This window comes from Vigna unguiculata, chromosome 9 (genome assembly GCF_037176805.1).
Source record: "Vigna unguiculata cultivar grain cowpea cultivar isolate G323 ecotype 2 chromosome 9, ASM3717680v1, whole genome shotgun sequence".
Taxonomy (NCBI): Eukaryota; Viridiplantae; Streptophyta; class Magnoliopsida; order Fabales; family Fabaceae; genus Vigna; species Vigna unguiculata.
The window spans coordinates 11,411,886-11,439,857 of NC_140800.1; the positions used below are offsets into that span (position 1 = coordinate 11,411,886).

Here is a 27,972-nt window from a genome sequence, read left to right on the forward strand (position 1 = left end):
CAAACATGTGAAATACTACAATTGACCTTTTTACCGTTTTTACTTTAACGAATTTTTTCCGTTATCACTTCATAGTGTTTAAATCTTCTTCCCTACGTTCATGGTCATAGTTGCTTCTACTATGTGAGCTGCTTTTGTGGACTTGATTTTGGGCGTAGACCACCATGGGGACTAAAGTTATGTAAGTTGTTTAAACAACTATTCTGAAAACAAATAAATCGAAAAATTAAACAAAATTTTTATTTTTGTTTCATAAAAAACTAATTAAAGTTTCAACTTAAAATTCAGTTTTTAGACCCATAATTAATTCCTTGGCGCAGAGCTTAATATATGAACGTTTATCTAAGATGAAGCTAGCTGATAATTCAATGTGATTTTAAATAATTCAACGTAAATCCAATGAGTCATTGTACTAACTTACGAAATTAACATTAAAACAGAGTCTTAACTAATTATATTGGACAATATTATTCCCCAAAGTTTTGTCTAAGATTCCGGTACACAATTTGTAATTGCAAAAATATGGATTTGCACTATGCACAGAAACAAAAAGCATAAGGTGAAATTTATACACCCAGATGATTCTTTCAGGGTCTTAGTACTGATTGAATTATAGAATCAACCCGTCCACAGAAGCTTTCAACTAACAGGTTCGTATTTGCAAATACAGTCGTATATGTTCCCTTTAACCAATTTTTCAGCCAACCTCTGATTTTTCACCATCGCAAGCTGCCAAAAAATTAAAAATAAATAAATACAGGTAGAAGGGAGAATAAAAATGTATCAAACAGACCACTCTCTTCAACAGAATGGTAAGTAATTCAGCAGTGGAAGCATAACAATGATAGAAGTGATCAAGTACTGCACCCAGATTAACAATGGCATAAAAAATGAGCTCGTGAAATTGATAATTATAAATCATAACGACAAGGGTATGGTGAATGCCACAAAAAGCCTTGGAACACTTAACGTGGAATATGAGGTATAGAAACAAGTGTGTTCTCTGATGAAGATTTTTACCATAACTCAAAATGAAGGAAATTACTTCCTATACGTGGATGTGGGTGGAGAGGGTATATTCCATCTTGCTCATAACCTCAACTGAGACTATGCTTAAAGAATGCCAGTAACAGATGGTGGGCATAATAGGGAACATGGATGCAATTGATGGGTGGAAGCAGAAATCAAAGTCCACATCATTACCTTGTAATTAATTTGGATCGTAAAACAAGATAAACAAAGGAACATGCTAGGGTGTTGGAGTTCGATGAACTTATTGATGAATAGGTGGTGGAGACTTTTTATGTCTGGCTACAGTCTATTTTTATGCTACTGCATTGCATATAAATACACCATATTCATTGTTTATTATTATTATTATTACCTAACACTTGTAGATACCTCTGGAACCATTATTATTACTATTATTATTATTGTTAGATGATATAATATTGTGTTTAATAGTTGGGCTCAGCCCATTATGTATTTCTGGGATTTGGCCCATTATCAATATAAATAAACTGTCCTTTGTGTAGGGTTTACACAAGGGAGATTAATCCCAAAACCCTATTTCATCTTATTTTACATGGTATCTAGAGCTTAGGTTAGTTTACTACAGCCACCGTCCCGCCGCCACTCATTGCCGCCGCTTCTGCCGTCGTCACCGTCGCCTCCGCCGCCGCCGTCGCCGGAGCTGCAGTTTCGACCGACGACCAGACGGTTTTGTTCGTCTCGGCCAGGCGACTCCAACGCCGCAGAGATCGCCGCCATCGGAGCTCTCACGCGCCTCCACACGCCGCCGCAAGCTCCGGCAGCCGCCACCTCTCCGCCGCGCGTGACGGCGCGTCGCCGGTCGTTTTCTGCGCCGATCAACTTCGCTTGAATCGCCTTCTTAAGCTCTTTCTGAATCTGTGGTTGTTGTTTCAATCGGAGCACCTTGAATTTTTAGGGTTTCTCCCTCTATGGCTTCTTCCGCTGCCAATTCGAGTGTGTCATCTTCAAGCACTCCGCTGTCTGAACCCTCTGTTTATACCAACTACGTCAATGTGCATTTATCCATTGACAAGTTGGATGGCACAAATTACGCGACATGGGCATCCGATATCAAACTTTGGCTCAAGAGTCAAGGATATGAAGATCATCTCACCCAGAGTGTAACAACAGTTGCTGTAGATGAAGTTTCCCGCTGGACGAAAATTGATGCCCAATTATGCATCGTCATTAAGTCCACCATTAACTCTTCGCTGAAACAAATGTTTCGTTCATATGAAACATGTTCAGACGTTTGGGCACAGGCCAAGTTGTTATACACCAATGACACTCAGCGTCTTTATGGTGTTTGTCAGGATCTTTTCAAAGTTGTTGCTCCGCAGAGTCCTGGACCCATGGCTGAATATTTGGGCAAAATTCATGCCCTTCTGCATGAGTTTAATGAGTTATTGCCTCCGGCCTCCACTCCAGCTGAAGAACTTGAGCAACGGTCAAAGTTCTTTATGTTATTGGCATTACATGGTCTTTCTGATGAATATTCCCATGTTCGCGACCAGATTTTGGGGTCTCCTGTTGTGCCCAACTTCACTGCTACTAGTTCTGCCCTTTTACGTGTGCCAAGAAAACAAATCATTGATACATCTACTTGTGCTGATGATTCCTCAGTCTTGGTCTCTCAGCGGGATGATCGCAATCGTTCTCGCAAGCCGGGAAAGGGACGACCCAAGTGTGACCATTGTGGCAAATTAGGCCACAAGATTGACAAATGTTATGCTCTACATGGACGTCCTCCTCGGTCTGCTGCAGTAGTTCACTCTGATCCTCCTCCCCGATCAGCGACTGTGGATCCTGCTTCATCTGATACCGCAGGGCACCCTGCCATTTTCAACGACTTTCTCAAATGGTATGAGGAACGTCAAAGTTCTAGTTCCACTACATCTGCCTCTGTTGCACGCACAAGTACATCATTCGTTGGCCTGACTCACTCTGATTCTCTTGGTCCTTGGGTTCTTGACTCAGGCGCCACAGACCATATTACTGGTAACAAATCTTTGTTTTCTTCTTTGTCTTGTCCGGATCATTTACCCTCAGTTACAATGGCTGATGGGTCTAGAGTCTCATCTCATGGTGTTGGTACTGTTAATATTTTTCCATCCATATCCATTGATCATGTTCTTTATGTTCCTGGGTCTCCATTCAATTTATTATTTGTCAGTCGACTAACTCGTTCTCTTGATTGTATTATTTCCTTTACCAAAGATTCTGTTTGTTTACAGGACCGGAGTTCGAGACACATGATTGGCACCGGATGTGAGTCTCATGGTCTGTATCATCTTCGTCCTCCTTCACATGTTGGCGCGGCTATGGAATCACCATCCCTTCTTCATGCACAATTTGGTCATCCCAGCCTTGCCAAACTGCAACAACTTGTCCCCAGCTTGTCCAAGTTATCTAGTTTGTCGTGTGAGTCTTGTCAATTAGGAAAGCATAGTCGTAGTTCGTTTCCTTGTAGTGTCTCACAACGAGCTTTGTCCCCTTTTGCATTAGTTCATTCGGACATTTGGGGACCTAGTCGTGTTAAGTCTACTTTAGGTTTTCAGTATTTTGTTACTTTTATTGATGATTATTCAAGATGTACTTGGTTATATTTAATGAAAAGTCGTTCTGAGTTGTTCTCTATTTTTCAATCATTCTTTCATGAAATTAAAACACAGTTTGGGGTTTCTATCCGAAATTTGCGGAGTGATAATGGTCGTGAATATCTCTCTCAATCCTTCAAACATTTTATGGCTTCTCAGGGCATTCTTCATCAAACATCATGCGCTTATACACCCCAACAAAATGGAGTGGCTGAGCGCAAGAATAGGCACCTTATTGAAACAACTCGCACTCTTTTAATTCATGGTGCAGTTCCTTCACATTTTTGGGGTGATGCGGTTCTTACTGCTTGTTATCTTATTAATCGCATGCCTTCTTCAGTCTTGCATAACCAAGTTCCTCATTCTATTTTATTTCCTCACGACCCTCTTCACCCTTTACCTCTTAAAGTCTTTGGGTCCACATGTTTTGTTCATGATTTTAGTCCTAGCTTGGATAAGTTGTCTCCGAGAGCCCACAAATGTGTCTTCTTAGGATTCCCCCGCTCACAAAAAGGGTATAAGTGTTTCTCTCCTTCCCTCAACCGTCATTTTATCTCCGCTGATGTCACCTTTGACGAGTCTTCTTTTTACTTCACACACCCCTCTTCTCGTTGTGAGCCACCATCTACTACTATAGATATCCCTGTTGTGTGTGATCCTCCTAGTGTGCCCACTTCCAGTGCCACCTCGGATTCTCCTCAGCCACCTCCGAGTGTACCTATTGCGGATAGACCACCTCTTCAAGTTTATAGCAGAAGACATCGTTGCCAACCACCAACTCATGACTCACATCAAGTGCCGAGTTATTTGTCTCCTCCGGTTCCAACAACTGAGTCTGATCTTCCCATTGCCCTTCGTAAAGGTATGCGTTCTACCCGTAATCATTCCCCTCATTATGCTGCTTTGAGTTATCATAGAATCTCTCCATCTTTCTATACATGCCTTTCGTCTATTTCCTCTTTGTCAATTCCAAAATCTTTAGGTGATGCATTAGCCCACCCTGGTTGGCGTCAGGCCATGCTTGATGAATTGAGTGCTCTCAGGCATAGTGGAACATGGGATCTTGTTCAATTACCATCCGGGAAATCTGTTGTTGGTTGCAGGTGGGTCTATGCTATCAAAGTTGGCCCTGATGGCACTATTGACCGTCTCAAAGCTCGCCTTGTTGCCAAAGGTTACACACAGATCTTTGGTTTGGATTATGGTGATACTTTTTCTCCAGTGGCCAAGATGGCATCTGTTCGCTTATTCATTGCCATGGCTGCTCTTCGCCAATGGCCTCTTCACCAACTTGATGTCAAAAATGCATTCCTCAATGGCGATTTGAATGAAGAAATTTATATGGAGCAACCTCCGGGTTTTGTTGCTTAGGGGGAGTCTTCTGGATTGGTTTGTCGTCTTCACAAATCTTTATATGGCCTAAAGCAATCTCCTCGGGCCTGGTTTGGAAAATTCAGTAGTGTTGTTCAACAATTTGGCATGTCTCGCAGTGAAGTGGATCATTCAGTTTTTTATCGTCACTCCAGTGCTGGATGTATCTACTTAATAGTGTATGTTGATGACATTGTTCTCACAGGAAGCGACAACCTTGGCATCTCCCTCTTAAAGCAACATCTTTGTCGTCATTTTCAGACCAAAGATCTTGGAAAACTCAGGTATTTCTTGGGTATTGAAGTAGCACAATCCAATAGTGGTATTGTCATATCTCAGAGGAAATATGCATTGGATATTCTGGAGGAAACTGGATTAATGAATTCTAAAGCAGTAGAAACACCCATGGATCCTAATATTAAACTTCTACCTAAACAGGGGGAGCCTTTCTCAGATCCTGAACAGTACAGACGGTTAGTTGGAAAGTTGAATTATCTTACTGTTACTCGTCCTGATATTTCCTTTGTTGTTAGCGTGGTGAGTCAATTCCTTAATTCCCCATGTGAAGAACATTGGAATGCAGTTATTCGCATATTAAAGTATATCAAAAGCTCTCCTGGAAAAGGTTTACTATATGATTCCAACTCTGATACAAAAGTTGTATGTTATTCAGATGCTGACTGGGCAGGATCTCCTTCCGACAGAAGATCTATTTCCGGATATTGTGTCTCAATTGGTGGTAATTTGATATCTTGGAAGAGCAAGAAACAAAGTGTTGTGGCAAGATCTAGTGCAGAAGCAGAATATAGAGCTATGGCTTTAGCCACATGTGAACTTGTTTGGCTTAAGCAATTGCTTCAAGAATTGCAATTTGGAAATGTCACTCAAATGACACTCATATGTGACAATCAGGCTGCTCTTCATATTAGCTCTAATCCTGTCTTTCATGAGAGGACCAAACACATTGAAATTGACTGTCACTTCATTCGAGAAAAAATCCTATCCGGGGACATCAAGACCGAGTTTGTCAACTCAAGTGATCAATTAGCAGATATTTTCACTAAGTCTCTTCGAGGACCTAGAATTGATTATCTTTGTAACAAGCTTGGTACATACGATTTGTATGCACCAGCTTGAGGGGGAGTGTTAGATGATATAATATTGTGTTTAATAGTTGGGCTCAACCCATTATGTATTTCTGGGATTTGGCCCATTATCAATATAAATAAACTGTCCTTTGTGTAGGGTTTACACAAGGGAGATTAATCCCAAAACCCTATTTCATCTTATTTTACAATTATAATCATTATTATATAATAACATTCTTCTTTGCTGAAAAAAAATAAGATAAGGACATTGGAAGAAAACATATGCTTAATTCTAGATATGCTGCTGGTGAGAAAGATAACGCATATGAAGAATGCAAATTGATTCATGATTTCACTTATGCAACAACCACAAGTAGTGGAGTCCTCAACACGAGCCAAAAAACGACAATAAAGTTTAGACAAGCATTAAATCAAGGATACTCAACCAAAAACCGAATGATGAAAAATGGCAGATTAATTCATTAGATTGCAATAATGGCTGTAAACCGGATACTATTACCTTTAAAGCATCACACTTAAACCGAGCATCGAGGTTAGTATGAAGAGCTCTACCCATCCCTTCCAAAATTAACTGCATTCAAAAGCTTAATTAGAATAATTTAGTCCTTTAAATTTTTAGATCCACAGTAGTATTATCAACTACAGATAAAGTGCCCCACCAGATCAGCATCTTTTGCGGCAGCAGCAAGCTCAGAGCTGACCTGTCTTAAGTCTATACATGGACTACCACACCCGTTCTCGACAACCATCAGAGGGACAGAAGATGAATTTTCTTTAGAGCTGTTTGAAGTATTAATCATTGCATCCACAAGCAAGCCTCCAACTTCAGCAGCATGCCTTAGAATGTCACAATGCTGTAAACTAGAAGAATTAGTTCCACTTAAAGATGATCTGGTCAAGGTGAAATCAACAAATAGAAATTGAATACGAGGTTGATTAGAAATGAGCAAGAGCACAACTAAACCCCAAAAGTAAGCTGAAGAAAGCATTGCCAAAGCCTTACATAAGGAGTATTTTGTCCATATTCTTTAATAAGGTAGGAAATCTTAAAACACCCATCACAATCGAGACGACACATTGTGAAATTTGCAGGAATAGCAGGAGAGTGGTCCATTGGTAAGTGTGGCGATTACTTACATGATCTTACTTTTTTCTAAGATCTTCATTTACATTCGTGCAATGAACTTTTTTTTTCCAATTTTTGTGAATTTATATACTATTATAGCCAAATCACCTATGCTCATAGTTGAATAGGCTACTACTCATTTTCACACATTTTTGGTAGAAAAATAGGAGCTTGAATTGGAAGCAGGAAGTAACTACTGGGACATCTCACAAGCGAGAAGTTTACTCATTGAGTGAGTGACACTTGAAAATGACAACTCAACCTTTTGATTTCACTCAATAAGATGAATATGTCTTAGGGTTGAGTTGTCATTTTCACTTAGTGAAACATCAGAGTCGTTAAAAGAAAATTCACTTTATAGACATAGGACAAAAAGGAAAACTTTGCTACAAGAGAAAACACTTATGCATTGGTAGGGGGATTTTGGTGAATGGACTAGATGGAGAGAGCACCGAAGAGACTTCCAACTTCAAGCTATACATTTTCTTGCTCATTTGTTATCATGCAAATGTTCTATCTTTGTGTTTCATGTTGCATGACTTAATCATTTATGTATGTTCAATTGCAACAGAAAATGTTTCGAAAGCAATAGACCTAAGGTTGAACAACCAAGAGATTTCATTTTAGTATAATATTTGATGTCTTGGTCAGTGTAGCACTTTATCTTCATGAAATTCGACTATTAAAAAAGAACTAATGGATTAATGTTTCTACAATAAAGTTTAGGCTCTTATAGTGAGGAATTAGGATTTGAGTATATTGGATTCTTAAAGGCTATTCAGTTGAGTATATAAAATCCAAGCCTGAGGATCACTTTATATTATTATTGACTACCTTATATGCTTGCAAGTTCTTGCAGAAATTCATTTATCTCATTTGTGTTAATGCTAGGATTGTAGTTAGTTTCTTTACATCAACCTTCAATTCAAAATTCTTAAGTCCTTAATAGTAAAATATATAAATTGTCTAAATGAGTGCAAATTCCTGTGGTGACAACTTCATTTATCAACTATACTACTTCAACTGTTACGCTAGCGAAGAAGTTAACATCGAACACTAGGGGTGAAAATATGTTTTGATATCATATTAAAATTAGATTAAGACGCAACTCTCAAAAGTCATCTTAAGAGGGGAGGATGGGCCAAACCTAATAAGGAGCAGTTTGAGCATATTCCATGTTAGTGGGGCCCCATAACAAGGTGAACGGCACTGGAAATAATTTAATAACACACCCTTTCATAGATAATACATATAACACAAAATGAGTTCTTGTCCTTTTTGAAATCAAGTGAATGCCACACCACTTTATTTCAATTGTAAAGGAAGGTTTACATAATTAAATATAAATATTCCTATTCCATTTCATACAGAAATGCAAAAATTTGTTTGTAAGAATAAACAAAATAAAAGAGCTAGCCTACACAATAAAAACCTCACTTTCCTTCGCAGTGCCCTGCATTTTTAACAGAAATTTCAGTACTTTTGTATCTCAATTCCTTGTGTTCAAATAATTTACTAAATCTTAATTGAAGGGACCAAGCCAGCTCAAAGGGGGAGGATTGTCCAAGTCTTATTATGAGTATTCTTAGCCAATGTGACAAATGTTAACAGTTTCTATAACATAAATACAAACGGAATTTAATGGCAGGCATGTTCTACATTGATCTCAAGAACAAATAGAGGTGTCTGAATGGTGAGGACATTCACATGAAATTTATAAGGAGCTCTAAAACATAAAATGTAAGACCAAATTAGTGTTCACAGAACAAAACTACACAAACCTTGGCAGCCTCAGCTATGATGTCAGGAAGCTCCATTGCAGTTACATCATTTAAAGCAGGAAGAGAGTTTGCAACCAACACTACCTGGAAGAACACATCTTTAGTTATTGCAGTAACAACATAAAAGTTATACGCATCAGCCTGGGTTGTATAGCAGCCAAGCTAACAAAAACCAATAGAGTTTACTTCTAAAAAATGAAATCACGATAAAGAAACTACACCAAAAAGTAGGAAGATTTCACATTTGAGACTGGGCTACCAATAAATATCAATATTATCTACGAACTGTGGATTCATCTATTACCAAAACATCTTTAGAAAACTAAACATTTATTATTAGTAGTAAAAGTTGAAATTCAAATCAAATTATTATTATTATTATTATTATTATTAATGACAATGTTTTGGAAGGGGATTTAAGAAAAAAAAAATTGTGGTACAAAATATAGGAAGTCAACTTACTTCAGTTCCTCGGCGGAGGAGCTCCCTAGCTAGAGGAAGCATCCCTAGAACAATGTCAGCACCTGAGTTGTCTACAAAAAGTAAAGCTCTCTTGTGCCGAGTATTTTTGTTGTTTTTGGCCCCTAACATTCTCTCTTTAAAGTCATCAAAATCATCCACCTATATTAGAAATAATTAGTTAGTATTGAACTATCAACTACCCAAACAAACATATTTAGTCTCACTTACCCGCCACGGTCTACGCATTTTGTTGCGACTCATTCTGTAAATTTCAATAATAGTTCCTTTATGATAGAGATCCACACATGCACGAGATCCCCAGTCAAAAATGTTTGCCGCCAGAACACCTTCAATTAGTGTAAGCAGTCTTGATTCCTGAAACAAAGGAGGGTTTCCCCAAGTACATTAGAAGCTGGGATTGTTTAATCCACCAGCAGAACAAAAAATACTATATAGTTGTGTACGAATAGTTACAGTGAGTACCAGCATAAAGCTAACTAATACAGTTGTACCACCACTAGCAGAACAAAAAATACTAGATATTTGTGTATGAATGAGCCGGTGTGCTACCAGCATAAAGCTAACTCATGCAGTTATACTATCACCCAAAGTAATGAATTTGTCAAACACAATTTCTTTGCAAGGATATAATATTAATTAGATAAACCACTTGTTACAAATGAGTTAGGTACGTTAGAGATATGATATGATTTGATAAGGAAATATCTTGCCAAGTATTTCGCATTATAAGATATTGGTTTTGTTCCTTATTATATTTCTTCTCCACTATAAACATAAATAAGAAAACTCATGTGTGTACCCAATACACAAAATTCAATATATTTTTCTTCTTGATCCTTAACATAATACTAGAGCAGTATCATCCTTCCCGACTTCTTTTGTCATTGGTCCTTCCAACACCAATCATAATCATAAAAAAAATACATGAGAGAATAGTAATGACTCCTCCCAATTCCAACATGCTAGATTAAGAAGATTACCTCATCCATACTATCAAGTTCCACCAGCAAGTCAGGTAAAACAGCAAGTGATGCCTCATTTTCCCTATTTTACACACAATCCAAACAAATGAAGTTTTCATAAAATATAGGAAATTGTCCATAGAATATAGGCATGAAAATGACATCAAATGAAATTTACATTGCCTGCATGAATTTCTTTATTAAAGAAAGAATATTTATATATTACAATAAAATAGTGAGCCTTAGCACAACAGAAAAGTTTGTCTTGTGATTATGTAACTGTAATAGCTGCATTTCTAATGTGGGTAAGCATTAGGCTGTGTATATATGATCCACGTCCAACCCAGATCCCATGGTGTGAGCAACGTGCAAGCCACTCTTTACTTTGTTTTCAGATTCACATTGTAAATCTAAAAGGGCATAAATAAAATATATACATTAAAAAATCCAGAATTTAAGGATCAATGGGTTATGAACAAGGCTAGATAGATATAAGAAAAATCAAGATATTTTTACTCGAGGACAAAAATTATCAAACAAATCTTGATGAAATATTATTTCGAACAAGGGAGTCCTTCTGCATCTTAAAAAAATAACCAGTCCCCTTAAACAATAATAAAAATAGACTTAGATTCCCATTTTAGTCTCCTGAAGGTAGCTCTCTATATGTGCTAATAGTATCAGGAGAATGAGTAGAAAAAATAGAAATTTCAAGGAAGCACACCAGAAAAGTCAAGAACCATGATTTCACCTTTCTTCTAATTTACCATGTAAATGAAACTTTAACATTCTTATATGTCCATTCATTAATGGAAATAGTTAAGCTTGTAATCTACATGGGGTTCACCGAGCTAGTATACGATCTCTTGTTTTATATTCACATCAGCAGCTAATTCCCGTGGAGCTAAGTAAATTGCTTTAGGACAATTTGTACATATAATAAGGGGCTTAGAAGGTGATTCAGCTACATCACAAACACAGGAAAAGACCCCAATTTTTATCATTTTCTACAGAAAAAAGGTGAATACCTCTGCTTTATACTTCTGTAGGCATCAACAAAATGGAACTCCCTCAAGCATTCTTCCCTCATTTCCAAGAGGTTGGCGAGGCCTAGCTTCCCATATGCTGAAGGCTCCTCCATCAACCTATTCAGTTTGTAGAGATATTTGATCACTAAAAAAAGCTCATGCCATGTATAGTCTGACTCTTTATAAAAGAATAAAAAAAAGCTTATTCTTATGTTAAGTCAATGAATTTTAAGAATATAACAATAATTTAAAAACAGTAGCGAGTCTCGTGTGAAGTTTTTTCCTTTGAGAGTTGAAGAAATGCGTGGAAACTGGGATATGACAACCACATAATTGATTATGCTATGTAACATACCATAATTGATTAAAAAAGTAAAATACTAGTTGATTTAAACTTCCATAATCTGGTTATGGAGAGACCCATAACTGATTATGGGAGCTTGATTTGTTTTTCTTATATTATAGAATAAATAAATAACATCATATTAATAATAAAATTTATTATTAATAAAAAATTAAACAATCTCAAAAAATCAATTTTCACTCTATTTACCTTTCATTTCTCTTCAACTAAACTGTCCCTCTTTCTACTCTATTTCTACCAATTTCTGTTCCTTTGTTTTCCATTCCACTTACTTCCTTTCCTTATATTTCTTTCCTCTTCACAGAACATTTCATAAACCTGATGCTAGAAATTTAGTTTAGGGATTCAATTGAGGGAACTTCCTTCATTATGTTCTTGAGGAAAAACATGTTGGTGGAATGATTCAAGCTCTTAGGGAAGTTGTTGTGTGTACTAGAAACAAGATTAGAGGAAAAAGTTTTGAAGCTTGGTTTAAAGAGCAGATGTAAGTCACAAGTTATCACCAAAACACCATGGATTTGTTTCGTACTTATTTGATTAATTATTTGATTAGCAACGTCTTATGTTGGACATTTGAATTTAATTTTACATTAAAATTGATACCATATTTCCTCAACTTGGTTGAAAATTTCATAAAATTTTTTACTTTCAAAGAATGTTGTGTTAAGAACCAATATTCCTTCCCAAGTGGTTCCCATTTTCAAATCCAGTACAATTTCTCTAACTTTTCATCAAGCACACATGGGCATTTCTCTTCTCATGATACAAAATTAAAAACGCAGGCGTGGGGTAGAGTAGACAGAGCTCAAGTACCTATTCTACAAAATTTGACATGCTTGTTGTACTTTTTATTTTGTTAATGAGTGTAAAAAACTATTGAAATATGCTGCAAGAGCACTTGACCCACAATAAATTTTTAAAACTAATCCAACTGATTAAAGACAACACAAAAATTCTCTCAAATAGTACTTAATAAGTTCACAACAAGATAAGCAGAGTTACCCATGCATCAATAACAAACGTAAGCCATCAAAACAGGAACGTTATGTCAATATTACCTTGCCAAGTGGGCTGAAAATGCACGAGCAAAAGCATCACCCCTTCTCTTGGCATCATCAGTTCCACCTTCACTTGCTACTGCCTATCATGTTTTAATTGGGAATCTCACAATCATAAACTACTTTCTAATAATTTGGCTTTCACAGTTTACTTCCAACAAGATGATCCATGCATTAGAAGATGGAACTATACAAAACACAACTGAGAAAGTCAAGGTTTGAATGTAGCCCTTCAACAAGTGAAATGCATAACTAAGATCCAGTCTAGTTTTTGGGTAAAGTATTTTGCTTTCATCTGTATTTTTCACCAATACTAAAATCAAGGTCTTGTTTTCACTTTGTTTCATATTTTAAAGATTTAAAAACAACTTTTTATTTTCGATATTTCCTGCACAAATCTTCAAAGTAGGAACAAAGCAAAATAGTGTAGCTTTGTATTTGCTAGTAGAACAGGAATGGAAATAAAATATTTTCTCAAATCAAACATAAGTTTCAAGATATAAGAATTATACAAAAAAATTACACAGCGTGATCTAACTGATTTTGGGAAAATTTTTAAATCTAAAACACAAATAATAATTTTTTTCAGCATATAGCATATCAATCATGCACTGTTGTTAGCTTCTCGTACTAGACAAGCTTGCCTCTTACCATTTTGTATATCTAATTCTGAGACCCGTAGCTATTTATTTTAACAGCATCCTGCTGCAAGATTATTGGTAAGCCTCGTTGTTACCTTCAGTATATACACTATGTCAGGGAATTGTTACCAGTGAAAGTCTCTTAAAGTAGTTTGGAATATACACAATTATTACGGTAATTTTGTGATCCTGTTGGCCTCTATGGCACTCAGGTACCATTTTAGTGAAGACCTTTACCTTTTAGTAACAGAAATGCAGTGAATTTGGCAACCTTTACTGTTTTCTGGTGTTTAGATTTTTGAATTTCTTTTAGAAGGGCATAGTATTAGAACCTAAGGTTATATTCTCTCTTGGTTTCTTATCATGTGCACAAGTGTGCTTCTCGAGATATTTTAGGAAGTTTGAGATTTGGTTCCTACTGTTTTTAATGTTGTGTATTGTTGTATCTTGATTTTATTACTAGCATGTCAATCCCACAATCTTAGGGATTTGTTTCCTAGAATGGCATGTTTATTTCCAAATTTATCCAATTAATGTATATATATATATATATATATATATATATATATATATATATATATATCATATCAATGTCATGAGACTAGCATACAAACCCTATGCAGCCTTCTTTGCTGCGACTCACTATTCTTAATTGCAGCCTTCATTGCTCCATGATTCATTGTGTCCAAATTGATTCTTCCTCTTTCTACCTTACTTGCACATGATTGTAATGGCTGAAATGGGAAATGGAGACAAGCTCTAAGAATTGCAAAATCAAGGAGTATTGTGTACTTATTACAACAAGCCAGGCCACATTAAGGATAAATGTTGGAAGTTGCATGGAAAACCTTGGAGCAAAGATTTGGAATACAAAGGAGGTCCTCCAAAGAGAGGAGGTAAAGCATCTCATGTTGTTATTTCCTATGTTGTTGTTCCTGAAAATCAAGGAGGGATCTATTCAACTCAATCATGAGGAGCTAAAAGGAGTAAGGTCCTTCCTTAGTAAATTGGAAAACCCACATTTATGAGTGCATTGACATATTCTGGTAAGTTACCATTTTCTATTGGATTTAATGTCTCAAATACACCCTTCACCCACTATAGGATGTGCTATAGTGTAAGCAAATGTAAGCATGATTACTACAGTTGGCCAAGGAGATAGGCAAAAAACCCAACTAAAATTCTAAAAGATGTGCTACATGTTCCCAAATTGTTCACAAATCTGATGTCTATACACAAACTTATCAAATATCTCTCATGTAATGTGGTTTTTTTATAGAAACTATTGTATATTGCAGAACAACGAATTAGGGAGGACGATTGGAGATGCTAGAAAATGGAATGATGCTAGGTACATGGAAGATCTGAACATATGTGTCTACTCAAGGACAGCTTGTAGACATACCAAGGGGCTGAATAACAATAAATTGGAGAGAATTATATCCCAGCTAAAGATGGAGAACACTTATTCACCAGTTTAACGAGGAGTGCCGAAATATTTTAGGAAGTTTCGAATTTGATTCCTATTGTTTTTAATTTCCGTATATTACAAGTTTATCAATCCCACAATCTTAGGGATTTGTTTCCAAGAATAGACAATGCTTATTTCCAAATTTATCCAATTAATGTATGTATATATATCAAATGTATGTAATGACACTGAGTAAGAGAAATATTATTAAACTTGAGAGTGTCTGATAAGTTCAATCTCAATGTGTTTAAACATTTGAGTACAAAGAGCCATAAGCATGAACAACAGATGTTCCAACTTTCAAAGAAATTGATTACCTTGTCCACAAGATCTGACAAATGCTCTGATAAAATGGTGAGCCAATATCTACACAAGATACAAATTGTTAGCTTAAGAAGAAAGACTATGATCTATGAATTACAGATAAATTTCTTACTCTAGTTCATTGTTATCTGATAGGTCAATTGTATTTGGCTCGTACCTGTAAAGAGGGGAATTCAATACTTATTAAAAATAATGAAGGTAAATTATGATATCATATATATAATCAATTGGCAAAATCAATGAGTGAGCAAGCAAACAATAGCCAATACTTCACAAATATAAGTCATAGGACCAATTTTGACTTTTAAATCTTATGTGAAGGATAAAGTCTGACGATTATTTAAAATAAATGATAATGAAGATTTACTCATACAATAAACCAATATATATCATAGTTATCAATCTTGGATAACAATGCACAACATCTAGCTTTTGAAACCACCATAGTAGGTGAGAAGGTTCCATTTTAACTAGGATAATGATATTTTGACCAACTTTTTTTATCCACTTTTAACACACCACTCCAATCACCCTTCAATTATCACATCACACCACTAAAAAAAAATCAAAATAGATAATTGAAGGGTGATTGGAGTGATGGTTAAAAGTGGATCAAAATATCACTTTCCTTTTAACTATTATAATACGAACAAAATAATTTATACTATACATAGTAAAACCAAAAGAAAGGAAATTAAAGAAATTTCCAAAAAATAAAGTAACAGTTATCTCACACAATCAACTTGATAATGAAGTAGAAGAACATAACAAATTAGATGAAAATTAGTAAAATGTGAAAGAGGAAGTTTAAAGGAAGATAAAAGAATGCAAGCAAAACAAAGGAAAAGCAAGTCCTAGAAAATGTGAAAGGCAACTTTTATAGTGGAATGGTCACGGAAGAAGGGTTTCAAAACCTATCTATGTTTCAGAAGCAAACAATTCATTAGAAAAAAAAAAAGGAGAAATCATAGTTTTACACAAAATAACCTAAATAACATCGTTTCAAAGAAGCAAGTAGATGTTCGATGCCATCTTGCGGTAGCACCATTATAGCATGCAAAAATCTGGTATTTTGGCTGTGCTGATATTGGGTTGCAATGGCTACCATTGAGTCTGCTATTTGAATCAGATTGCAGCCCCTCCACTGCACTCTTCAATTATGCTATAGCGCTGCTGACTTTTATGGCATATATAAGTATGGATGTAAATGCAAACAGACATAGCTTTATTGCCATATTTAGCAATATAAACCACCAAAACAAATAAAAACATGGGAAGCCTAAAGATTAAACGAATGATCTCGGACCATTCAGTGATTTTGCTTACAATTTTGGGTCTGCTAGTAATGGAAACACCTCCAATGTTGGTACTAGATGGAGAACACCGACGCTTAGAGCACTTGCATCAGATCGCAGAGTACTTCCTTTTGACAAAGGAACCTCAAAACCCCCAAGTCCAGTAGTTCCACCAAGTGGACTCATTGGCACAGGTGCAGTAATCTCAGTTCCCTTCCGCAAAAACTTCTCCATCCACGAAATCTGCATTGAAAACTCTAAATCATAAATTTCTAACTAATTGAGTCACTTCAGAACTTAAGAAAATAACTATTGATGACAACAAAGTCATTATGTTCTGGAAGAATTTGCAGGAAATGATTAAAGCAACCTAACAATAACTCTAACTAAGCTTTAGCATACATGCTCACTTGCATCAGTGTGGGAAATAGAAAATGGGAGGAAAATGTGTGTGAAGAGAGGGAAAGAAAAAAGAAAGAGAAAGAAAACTGACTCCAAATTCTACAGCTCAAACACAATATGGAAAAGAACATCATGATTGCAGTCCTACAGTTCTGGATTTCATGATGGTGATTGGTTACTTCCAGTGACATGCAACTGATTGCAGTCATGCGCTGATTATAGTCTGGTGTATCGGACTGAACACTAAATAATGCTACAATATGATACCCAGAGAGATGCCACATAACCATACATAACAGATACAATCTACGCACCTCATCACCTATGCATTCTAATTTCAAGCAATTCTACAATTAGAATTTGATTATTTTATTTTAAACAATTATAGCACAGAAAACATGCACTTCTGAATAGATTACCTTTTAACTCTTACCTTGTCAATTTGTGATCTGATACCAGATATTTAGAGGTACTTCCATCATCTATTTTCATGTTCCACACATTCTGTCTTTAGTAGCCATCCCAATTGGTAGACAATTGTTCCAACTCAGTCAAATATGATTACAGATAAAATCATTTTACATTATTCTAAAGGAAATCTTATCAGTGGAGTTACTTAAGCTATTATATTATTGCAACTTCAAGATGAACATCCAACAAAAAAGTGGGATGACCTTATTGGTTGTAAAGGAATTGATGCTCCCTAAAAACACCCTATTAAATGGACTTGAGAGTTATGTTAGGATTAACTATTGTTGTAAGCTGTCTTTGTGGAAAGCTAAGCAAAACCAAACGTGCTAAATCCCTAACTAAGAAGTCTAGCAGAAAAAACATCTAAACATTATCCCTATATCTTAACCAAGGCACGAGCACATGTTAGAAATTTCCAATCCCTATCACTTGCCTTCTCATTCAAATTTCCAAGTGGTGGGCCATGAATCTTGCCTCCTGTATACGGAGCACCCATTGGAAACCTTTCCACCAACTGATGAACCATGAGGTCATCTAAACCATGCTTCTCATAACTCATAAATGCACCTAAAGCTCCAAGAAATCCTTCATGTCGCAAGAACATTGCTTGTGCTTCTCCATTTGACCTAAATGAGAAATAATATAATGAATCAATACAGTATTTTGATTGAAAGCAAAAGAAATCTAGTTATGTCTTTATGTACCAGAAATGTACAGCAAAAGAAATAGTGTCCATGGTATAGGCATGACCCCTTATAAAAAATCCACCAAAAAAGATTCTCTTCAACCGAAATCGCAATGCATTCAAGTAAGCTATCTACAGAGATGAAAAGAACACTGGTTGGGTATCTTCTAGAAGAACAAAATATAGATTAGAACGTGAAAATTACTGATGATGGATGCGTAATAATGCTTGCATGTGTCACCAAAACTAGTTTTGATTTAGGAGTTGTCTGTTTTCTTTAGGTTGCATTTAAATAATGGAAACTACGTCTATAAAATCTTCTCTAAAAATCAATCTATTATTTTTTAAATCTTGAGAGAAAAAGGTTAGCAAATGTTCAAAGACCTAGAATGAAATTTTGTAAATACAAGTTGGATGATTTAAAAACAAAAAAAAACAAAAAACTGGTGTTGCTTGTATTTTTACAAAAGCTTCTGGAAAATATATTCTTTCAACAGTCATTTTTATTAATGTTGCTAGAGATAGAAAGTCATGCGTGACCCTCTATGCAGTTCTTGAGATCATAGTCTATATAGTCAAGAATTTAATTCTATGTTCCCCCATTATTCCAATCAAAGGTTTGTGTTTCAAATCAACGTAGAATGAGATTGTCCATAGGTCACGCTCAAAGAGCTCTTGCATGTTAAGAGAAAATAGATAATAGGACAATTAATAGATCTCCACCCAAAAGCTCAAACCCTTAAAAACGTTAGTCTTCGAAAATAATTTGAGTTATAAAACCCGGAATTTTTATCTTATATAAGAGCAACTTCCCCAAACCAACCCCTGCACCCTTCTGTTTTCCCATCACCCACACACAAATTTTAAGTGAAATTTGATAATATTCAATAAACTAAGTACGAAGAACATCATTTTTACACTTCTAATTTATAAAAGTGTTCCTTGATATTTTAAATAACGAAATGAATAATAGAATGAGATGAATGAGACAGTATATACGTATGTATGAAAGATGGTAAAATTATAGTAGTCAACTCACCTGGCCAATATTGTACGAAATCATCCTTAGAAGAGAAAGTGATATATCTTCAGGTCTGTATTCTTCAAGCTCCTTTTTTTCTGATATTGTTTTGCCAAAACTTGAGGCAATAGTGGAAGCTGATAGGCCAATCTAGTACGGTTTATTCATACCAGGAAAACTCCGTTGATTAATTTGGAACAATTTCACTGCATAATGAATACTTATAAGGAAATAATAATAGCTGAAAAAAATTACCTTAGAATAGTCCAAACCTCCGTATATATCTCCAACTAGCATGTCCATACTTCTATTATCTCCTTTCTGACTCAGCTCAAGCAACTCATCAAAACTGAAATTCATTTCATTATCTTGTAAATACTCAATAGTTCAAAAATACCAATATATAAAATAACAAGTCAAATGAAAATTACCTCTTGCACTTTGTTAACAGTCTTCCCAAGCCCCAATAAGTACCACCCCCAACATTTGTCCCACTAATCCTCTCAAATGTCCCATCTCCATCAACCTATATCACAGAAATTAGAAATCCAGATAAGAACATGTTAGTCTTTTGGCTCAATTTGGATAAACTTCTCAATAAATACTTATAAGAGAAGAAAATTAGAAGATAAAATGAATCAAACTTCTCCCAGAAGTTAAAATCATCATATTCTCGTACCTCAACTTTTAATAAGAGACTTCTCTTTTAACTTCTCCAAAAGATAAGAAGCTGAACTTAATTTTAACCTTTGGGAGAAGCTTGATTAATTTTACAGAAGAATATATCCAAAGAGATAAGAAAACTGATTAAATCAGGAAACAAGACAAAATGTACCTTGATCATACTAACACCAGATCCAATATTAACCAGAAGATAAGGGAATAAATCATTGGGTTCAATTTGAACAAACTCTTTTTGGCCCTCCATGTGTGTGAAAGCTTCATGACGAATTGCCTACTAAGTGGTAGAACTTCTAATCAGAAATTATTGACAGTGAAAAGAAAAAATACAGATCAGTCAACAAGAAAAACTATTACCATAAAACTTACTGGTCACATATTCCAAACTAAGATAGAAGAACTACCACAAGTCAATGACAGAAAGGATTATCTCAATCAGATCTAGGTTGGTAGCAAGCACCAGACAATGTCAAGAAGGAAAACAAAGTAATAGTCAACTATAACTATGTAAAAGTTTACACAAAAAGAACACGTCGGTCTTGTGTTAATCAATTGGCTGTTTACCTTTAAAACAAGGAGAAAACACAATAACATGACTGGGAAAAAGAAGCGAATTTACAGTTTCTTTTAATCTTTATTTATTTCTTATTGTCTATTTTAATTAGGAGTATGAGTACAAATTCAAAAGACAATCTATTTATCCTATCTAGCTCAGCTGACATAAATAAAAAGAAAGCGAAAAGCAATTAGAAGCATCCACCTTAAGCAAGAAGTTAGCTCCAGCCACAAGGCAGTCCATTTCATCTTCTTTGTCAAGACTAACCCCAAGTCTTTCTTTGAAAAGATCAGCATACTTGTATGCTCCACCACCAGTAGCCTTTGCCATGAAATGAATTTGTTAGTGTTGTACTTCAATAACAGCATTAGCGAAAAAGACAAATAAAAATAGTTATCCCTTTTGCAATAACTACATCTAGATGAGATAAGTAGCAAAATGATACAGCTTTTCATGAGCAATCTAAAATAAATTATGATTGATGATTTAAAGAAATGATATATTCAGAAAATTAAAACATAATATAGCTTTTGAATCGTCTGAATAAACATAAACAACAGTCAGATACTCAATAGTTACCTTAATTATGCCATTCTGGTCAGTCACACCATCAGAGTAACGTGACTCCAACCCTATAGCCAATAAAAGAAGTTCAAAAGTCATAAATTCATTCTGTCCTGTGTAAAAGTATTTAGATATGTATAATGTAGTGAAATTGACATAGCACATAGAAGATTACAGAATGATATTGAATGCACATCACTATTTTAGAGAACAAATATGTAGAAGATACTGATTAAAGTAATAAACTAAGCAAGACTATTACCACCACAGTGAAGCTGCTTTGAATGAATGAAATCCAAGCACTCATTAATCTTTCTCGTTTCAAACTTCACAAAGTGTAGCCTTCCACCAAGGATAGGGTAGCTTCTCCTGTTACCATTAGAAAACCCCAGTCGCTCTTTTACACTTTTTCTTTTATCATCCACTGATTGGTTTTCATGTCTTGAAAAGTACACCAACTTTATCAGAGATCCTGCACATATGATTGAATAAGATTAAGTTTCAGAGTTTGGACATATTTCACAGGCTACCAGCCATTTACTTTCCCTAAATTAATACAGAATTGAGTCAATTTACCAATTAGATTTCCTTAAGTTCAAAACAAACTGAGAAGAACCCAAAAGAAAAAAATTTCAAACTGTGATAGGCCCTTTATTTAGTTATTCTGCTTTCTCCACCAGAGCCCTCAAGGGACAACATAAAAACACCAGAAATAAGGGACAATAGCAGGTGAAAAACCTAATAAAAGAGTGATAGGTTTAATAATGGAGGCCTCAAAAGATTGTAATATACTAACAGAAATTGTCAATTCTAACTCAGAACTCCCTCCAAAAGCGAAACATAACAAAAACCACTTGCCATCAAAAGGAACTAAAAAAATATCATGAAGTATACATGGGCACATTAAACTTCAACAAAAAAGTCACCAAATAAAATGTGGCACTATGAATTCATTCTAATAAACAACAACTATCATATAGATATATATACCTCCAATGTCAAGTGCTAGGTGAGACAAATCATCAGATTGATTAGGCAACAAAATGGTGGGATACTTCTCCTCCTCATTCCCTTGAATCTCAGCTTTGCTCACATCAAGTTGAGGCCTCGAACCCGACCTGTGCATGGAATTGGCAGCCGTAGGAGTCATCTCTCTTTCCCCTTCGCCGCTCTCCACTTGCGTACGTGTGATTTTAATGCTGCTCTTACTCTCCTGCTTCTGCAATTTCTCTTCTTCGATAATTCCAACAACTTGGTTTTGTTGCTGTTCCTTTTCTACAGAACCAGCCATCTTATATAAATTCAGAACCACCCCAACTAAACCAATCCAAACTCGCTCCCTAACCCCACCAACCTCCCTCCCACCGTCACTCCCCTATATTTGGTCACTGGTCCTGTACCTATCCTACAACCCCAAAATCAAACAAAACAAACAACGCAAATATTTTATCCATTCCATGCTAAAAATTAAAATAAATACTAATGTATTATATATATAATATAATGTCAATTACTATTTACCACTACGTCGTGGGACAACGGAGAAGCCATTTTTACGTCGATGAAATGATAAAAAAATAATGCAAAGCGCGAAGGGAATTTCGATCTCGGAGATAATGGAATTGCGCAATTACGCGCCGAGGAAACGGTTTGGAATTTATTGAAAGGTTAGTGAGTGAATGAATGAGTGTTTGACAATGACTAGAGTGAGAAAGTGCTCCTTCCTAGGATCAAAGCGAAAACAAAAATAGGGGTACTCATGGACCAAACTTTCGGAGAGAGAAACTGGTTATGCCATTGAAGAGTGCAAACGGTGCTATGTCAGTAATATGTGGTATACGTCGAGTTCAACGCGCGCCTACTCCATGATCGTCATCACTTCGTTACGCGCGCTTGTACCTACGCGCCCATAGAGAGCGTGCTGTTCACTTCGCTTGTTACGTTTTTCATTATTATTTTATTTCGTATATGTCTGTACCCTGTCTCTACTTTTATTTAGACAAAGGATCCGATTGGATCGGCTTTTCTATAACTTTTCATGAAACATTTTCTTTTATAAATTAGAATTAGTTTATACAAAAAAATTGAAAAATATACTGAACAACCTTTAGAAATTAAATTGTACATAAATTAATTCTATTTTAAGAAAAAAAATTATTTAAAAGAAATCTATGAACTCCTCAAATATATCTTTAAATAGGTATTTTGGGAAACCTATTTTGATCAATTTATTACATGTTAATATACATGATTAAAGCTATTATAAATATAGGTATTGTGACATATGTGTTTTAGGGTCTTTAAGAATTTTAGAAAATAACACAATCTTATTTATCAAGAGGTATAAAAGTTAAAAGTATTAATACATTTTCTACACAAAAACATCTTCAACTTATACATTTGGATTTGTTTGTTCTTGCCTGTTGAAGATAAATGATACAATATAGTTATGATAGAAGTCTATTCTATATGGACATTACTAAAATTCTTGAACCATGAGGATGAAACTTTCATAATCTTTCACAGAATTTGTAAACATCTTTCAAATCAGAAAGGGTTTATCAATGGTTTCTATCATGGAGGAGAATTCGAAAACAAAAATATTCAAGCCTTAATATTAATAATAATAATTTTGCAAGTCCAAAAACAACTTTTATCATGATGGTATTTTGAAAGTAAAAATAGACCTATACAATAAATAACTTAAACAATGTTAAATGCAAATTTATGCTATGATTTGGTATTTATAAAATAGAATTTACATTACACTATTAATTAAAAAAATTATCCACAAATTGTTGAAATATAGGAAGTTCGCCATTTCTTTTCCATCTTTGAGATTCAATGTTTCACTCTCACTACTAAGAAGAGTTTAAGAAAGTTTGATTAAGTGATGAACGAATCTTCGTTAGATATTCCGAAACATTTAAGGCTTATGAAGTCTACAACTTGAAAACTTTAAGAGTTGAACAAGTTATTGTTGTAAGATTCAATCATCATACATAAGATTGATAAGAAATTACCAAACTTAGATGATTCTTTTACATATTTAAACTCTTGAAAAGCCAAAGACAAGAATAGATGCTTTTGAAGACTAATTAAACAATCTGAGAGAACCAACTAGATGTAATTTTCAAATGATGAAGAATCATCTAACAAATGTCATCACTGTTGTATTTTATATAATTTTATTATATAAAATTATTATTCTCTATTATTATTGTGGATTAACATTAATTAATAAATTAAATTATTTGTTAATATCAATTATATTGCATAATTGTTATTAATTTATGGATAATATATATTGAGTTTCTGATGAACGATCCGTGATGGGTTGGATTGTTCAATGAACGGTCTATGATGAACTTAAGTATTCAGAAACTTGTTGAAAGGTCCCTGGTCTCTGTTGGTAAGGTTATAAAACTGATACCCATTAATCAGTTTTTTATGAGACGACGTCAGAATATATTTGTAAGATGCACTCTAGAAAAACCTACCAGAAAGAGAGCAGTATAGTCTCACACGTAAATAATTTCTAATCTTTCATTGATTCTATTTGGAAGATCAGGTATCATTTTTATCTATATTGTTCTTAATTACTGATCATCAGGTACGCTTCCGCATACTTCTTGTTATTAGAAACTGCTATTAATATTGTAATAATATATTATATCGATAATTTGATGCTTCTAATGATTTATTTTGGATTCATAATCTAACAATCACAAGCAATCATAATGGAGAAATAAAAACAGTGTCATCATACAAAGATCGATTTGCATTAATATCATAGCAAAACGTAATTAATGAAGTAAGTATAAAAGAATAAGTTAAACAACATTTTTCACGCATCACATATTCAACAATGCATATAATTATTCATCAACATCATTTATTCATGACAATATGCTCTATTTCCAGAAGATTCATGTATTGAATTAGATCTAAGAGATTTTGCACATGTGTCATATGCTCTACACAATAGATTTTGGAAGAATAGTTTAGGTTCTATTGGGCCCAAGGAACTAAGTCTCACTCATGTTACCTACTAGCATTAGTCCTTTTCTATACCACAAAAGCTAGGTCATAAAACCATATGACAAGATAAATTTCTATACCATATGCAAGGCATGGTCCTTTTAAATACCATCCTTTAAAAAAAATGTTTATCAACTCTCACTTAATTATTTCCCTTTATGTAAGTCCAATAATTAGTAGAGTTAGAATAATCTCCTTTAGAGTCCCTATTGAATATACCTACTAAACCACACAACATAGGATTTTTCTTTGAAAATGTAACATCTCGGTCGGATATTACTAATTCAAGTAATAAAATTAAGATATATGATGAAAACCTCATTTATTATACTCCGCTTCCCAAAAGCGCAAGAAATTTTTAAAACAATTATTAATCGAAAGTTATCCAAAAATCCATAATTTATGAAACTCCAATACAGTATCCAGATTCACAAATTAGTAAAACGTTGTTTACAAAGTTCATAAAAACAATAATGATAAAACTCCAGTAAAAGCTTTTCCCAACTAACCCTCTCTCTGATGCTATGCCTCACAAGCACCACCTGTACTCTCGTGTAACGCATTACACGATCATCGCCAAACACAAGCAGATAGGGTGAGCTCATAAACAGTTAACATATAAGTTAATAAAAAATCAAGATACACCCATATATTTTATTCTAGTTAATTCTTGGCTAAGACCTTAATCCCCAATGCTTTTCAACCTTCACAACACACAAAATAGTTAGCCTCAAATTTAGGGTTTATGATGCTTACACGAACCTGCCCGCTCGTGGTCCTGCCTCTACAAACCTCCCCGCTCATAATCCTGCTCTATGAACCTCCCCGCTCGTATTCCTACTCTACGGACCTACCCATCCGTAGTCCAACACACGTGATCCACCAGCTACGTACCTCCCCGCATGCAACATCTCTCAAGTGTGAGTACGAAACATACGAACCTACCTCGCTCATATCATCACGTGTTCATCACCAATCATGAACCAACCCGCTCATGACAACATCAAGCATATTCCAGACTAGGACCAACACAATAAGCCATGTAAAACATATCACCACGCACCCTGCCACTACACCATCGCCTAGCGCAGCCTAAGCACCGCTAAACAAAATGGCAGTACAAACCACCTGGCGGTTCCACCTAACCGTTGGACGCCACAACTCACAAGACATCCCTGTTTCCTACTATCGCCTGGCGGTCCACTCTACATCAGTAAAGTGACACTACTGGTTTTAGGTACTCTAATTCATTTCCTAGCATTCAACCATTCAATTCTCAAACATCCAAAAATCAACATACACATTCATATATTCCAAATTACAACATCACAATACATATGCATCTTTCAAGTATAAACACACATTCCTCTCTTTTATAATTCATATATACTTACCTCTTAAATCAATTCCAACACACACTTTAGTTTTCCCTTCTCATTTTCCCCAACCCTTTGCATGCTTACAATTCACATACCCCACATAAGACAAAATCAAAGCTATATACTATTCTGCATGACCTCGCAAATTAATTACATTTAAAGTAGGATTATCATGTTCCCATAATTTCCCAAATCCCGTCATGATCATGCAACACTCGGTCATAGTGATATCATCAATAGTGGCCTTTTTCACATACTTATAACATCATATATTTGAGCTAACATATATAGGTTCATATATTCAACATGTCTCAGTAAGCACTACCAAAAACACACTCATCAATCACACATCTATATATTTACATATATACATTCACCAATCAAGGCCATACCAGCACTTGAGCACCCTTAATCATCCATTAGTAATCATACTATTAGGGAATTCAAACAACCAATCACGAGTGACGTATATCTCCCTCTGCAGACATCCAATTCAAATCTCCACCGTTCAAAGTGAAGAATTACATGTTATGGACCACCTGCCAAAATTTCACCTAAATCGAACGGTTAACGAACCGGAAAATGAAGTTTTACAAAAATTGTGCAGACTAGAAAAATCGGTGGCGCCTAGCGGCATAAAAATAGCGTCGGGCGAAACCTGCTCTACGAAAACCCGAAAAACAACGTTTTTCGTGAACAGAACACCACACTCATCGTCGGGTGACAACTCTTTACCGCCAGGCGGTTCTTAACAAAAACCCAAAAAATGGGTTGTTTTAACATGAGTCGCTTGGCGGCAGTTCACGCGCCGCCAGGCGGTGCATACTGCTCTGGAAAAATCCCATATTTTTCCAACACCTGTGAAGAACCCTAAATTCCCAACTCTCATTCCATTCAATTACACGCATAAAATTACTGCCATTTGGTTTCTTCCGATTCATATTCATCAAGAACAATGTAATTTCATCATGGTTAAAACCCCTAAATTCATATTAACAATTTTGGCCCCAAACTCTAACATGAACCCTTCATGATTTGCAACCCATTCAGTCTTTCAAGTATCATAAAACACAGTAATGATCAACGATTATACAAAATCACTCATTCAACATGCCTATGATACTTTCGCAACAAACAGAAAATATCATAAAGTCCATAAAAATATCACAGAAATCACACTACTATTCGTGACGCTTGGCGGAAATACCTGTACCGCCCAACGGTTCATCTAAAACAACCGAGAAATGGGTGTCACGCTCAAGCATCGTCTGGCGGGCCTTCAAAGCCCCAAGCGGTTTTTGGGAATTTCCATAAACTCAAAACCTATGGAATTTTAATGTACAAAAGTCAGCCAATCATACAACATACCATGAAAAATCATACAATTTAATATGACAAATAGAGCAGCTCCCATAACCTATTAATCCTTACTCAATTCGAAAACTCCAAGCTTATTTTGTGCTCCCCACAAGTGCTCCTTTGTTTCACCACCAAATTGACCTGAAACCCTTGCTCCTATGCTGATAATGG

At 35.3% G+C, this 27,972-nt stretch overlaps 1 protein-coding gene across 1 annotated transcript; it reads right to left on the reverse strand.

The window, feature by feature from the left end:
- Positions 1–407: 407 nt before the first annotated feature.
- LOC114196173 (pantothenate kinase 2-like) lies at positions 408–22,844 on the reverse strand. Its single transcript, XM_028086730.2, has 23 exons — positions 22,544–22,844; positions 22,013–22,427; positions 21,285–21,494; positions 21,038–21,090; positions 20,663–20,779; positions 20,057–20,176; positions 19,653–19,747; positions 19,477–19,570; positions 19,240–19,371; positions 18,220–18,332; positions 17,949–18,141; positions 16,674–16,885; positions 15,460–15,504; positions 15,341–15,389; positions 12,912–12,994; positions 11,490–11,606; positions 10,480–10,543; positions 9,707–9,853; positions 9,479–9,637; positions 9,017–9,100; positions 6,769–6,963; positions 6,609–6,680; positions 408–729 (listed from the first exon to the last, which is right to left on the reverse strand). The coding sequence occupies exons 2-23, from the start codon at positions 22,311–22,313 to the stop codon at positions 640–642; spliced, it is 2,745 nt and encodes a 914-aa protein (XP_027942531.1). The 5' UTR covers positions 22,314–22,427; positions 22,544–22,844; the 3' UTR covers positions 408–639.
- Positions 22,845–27,972: the final 5,128 nt, after the last annotated feature.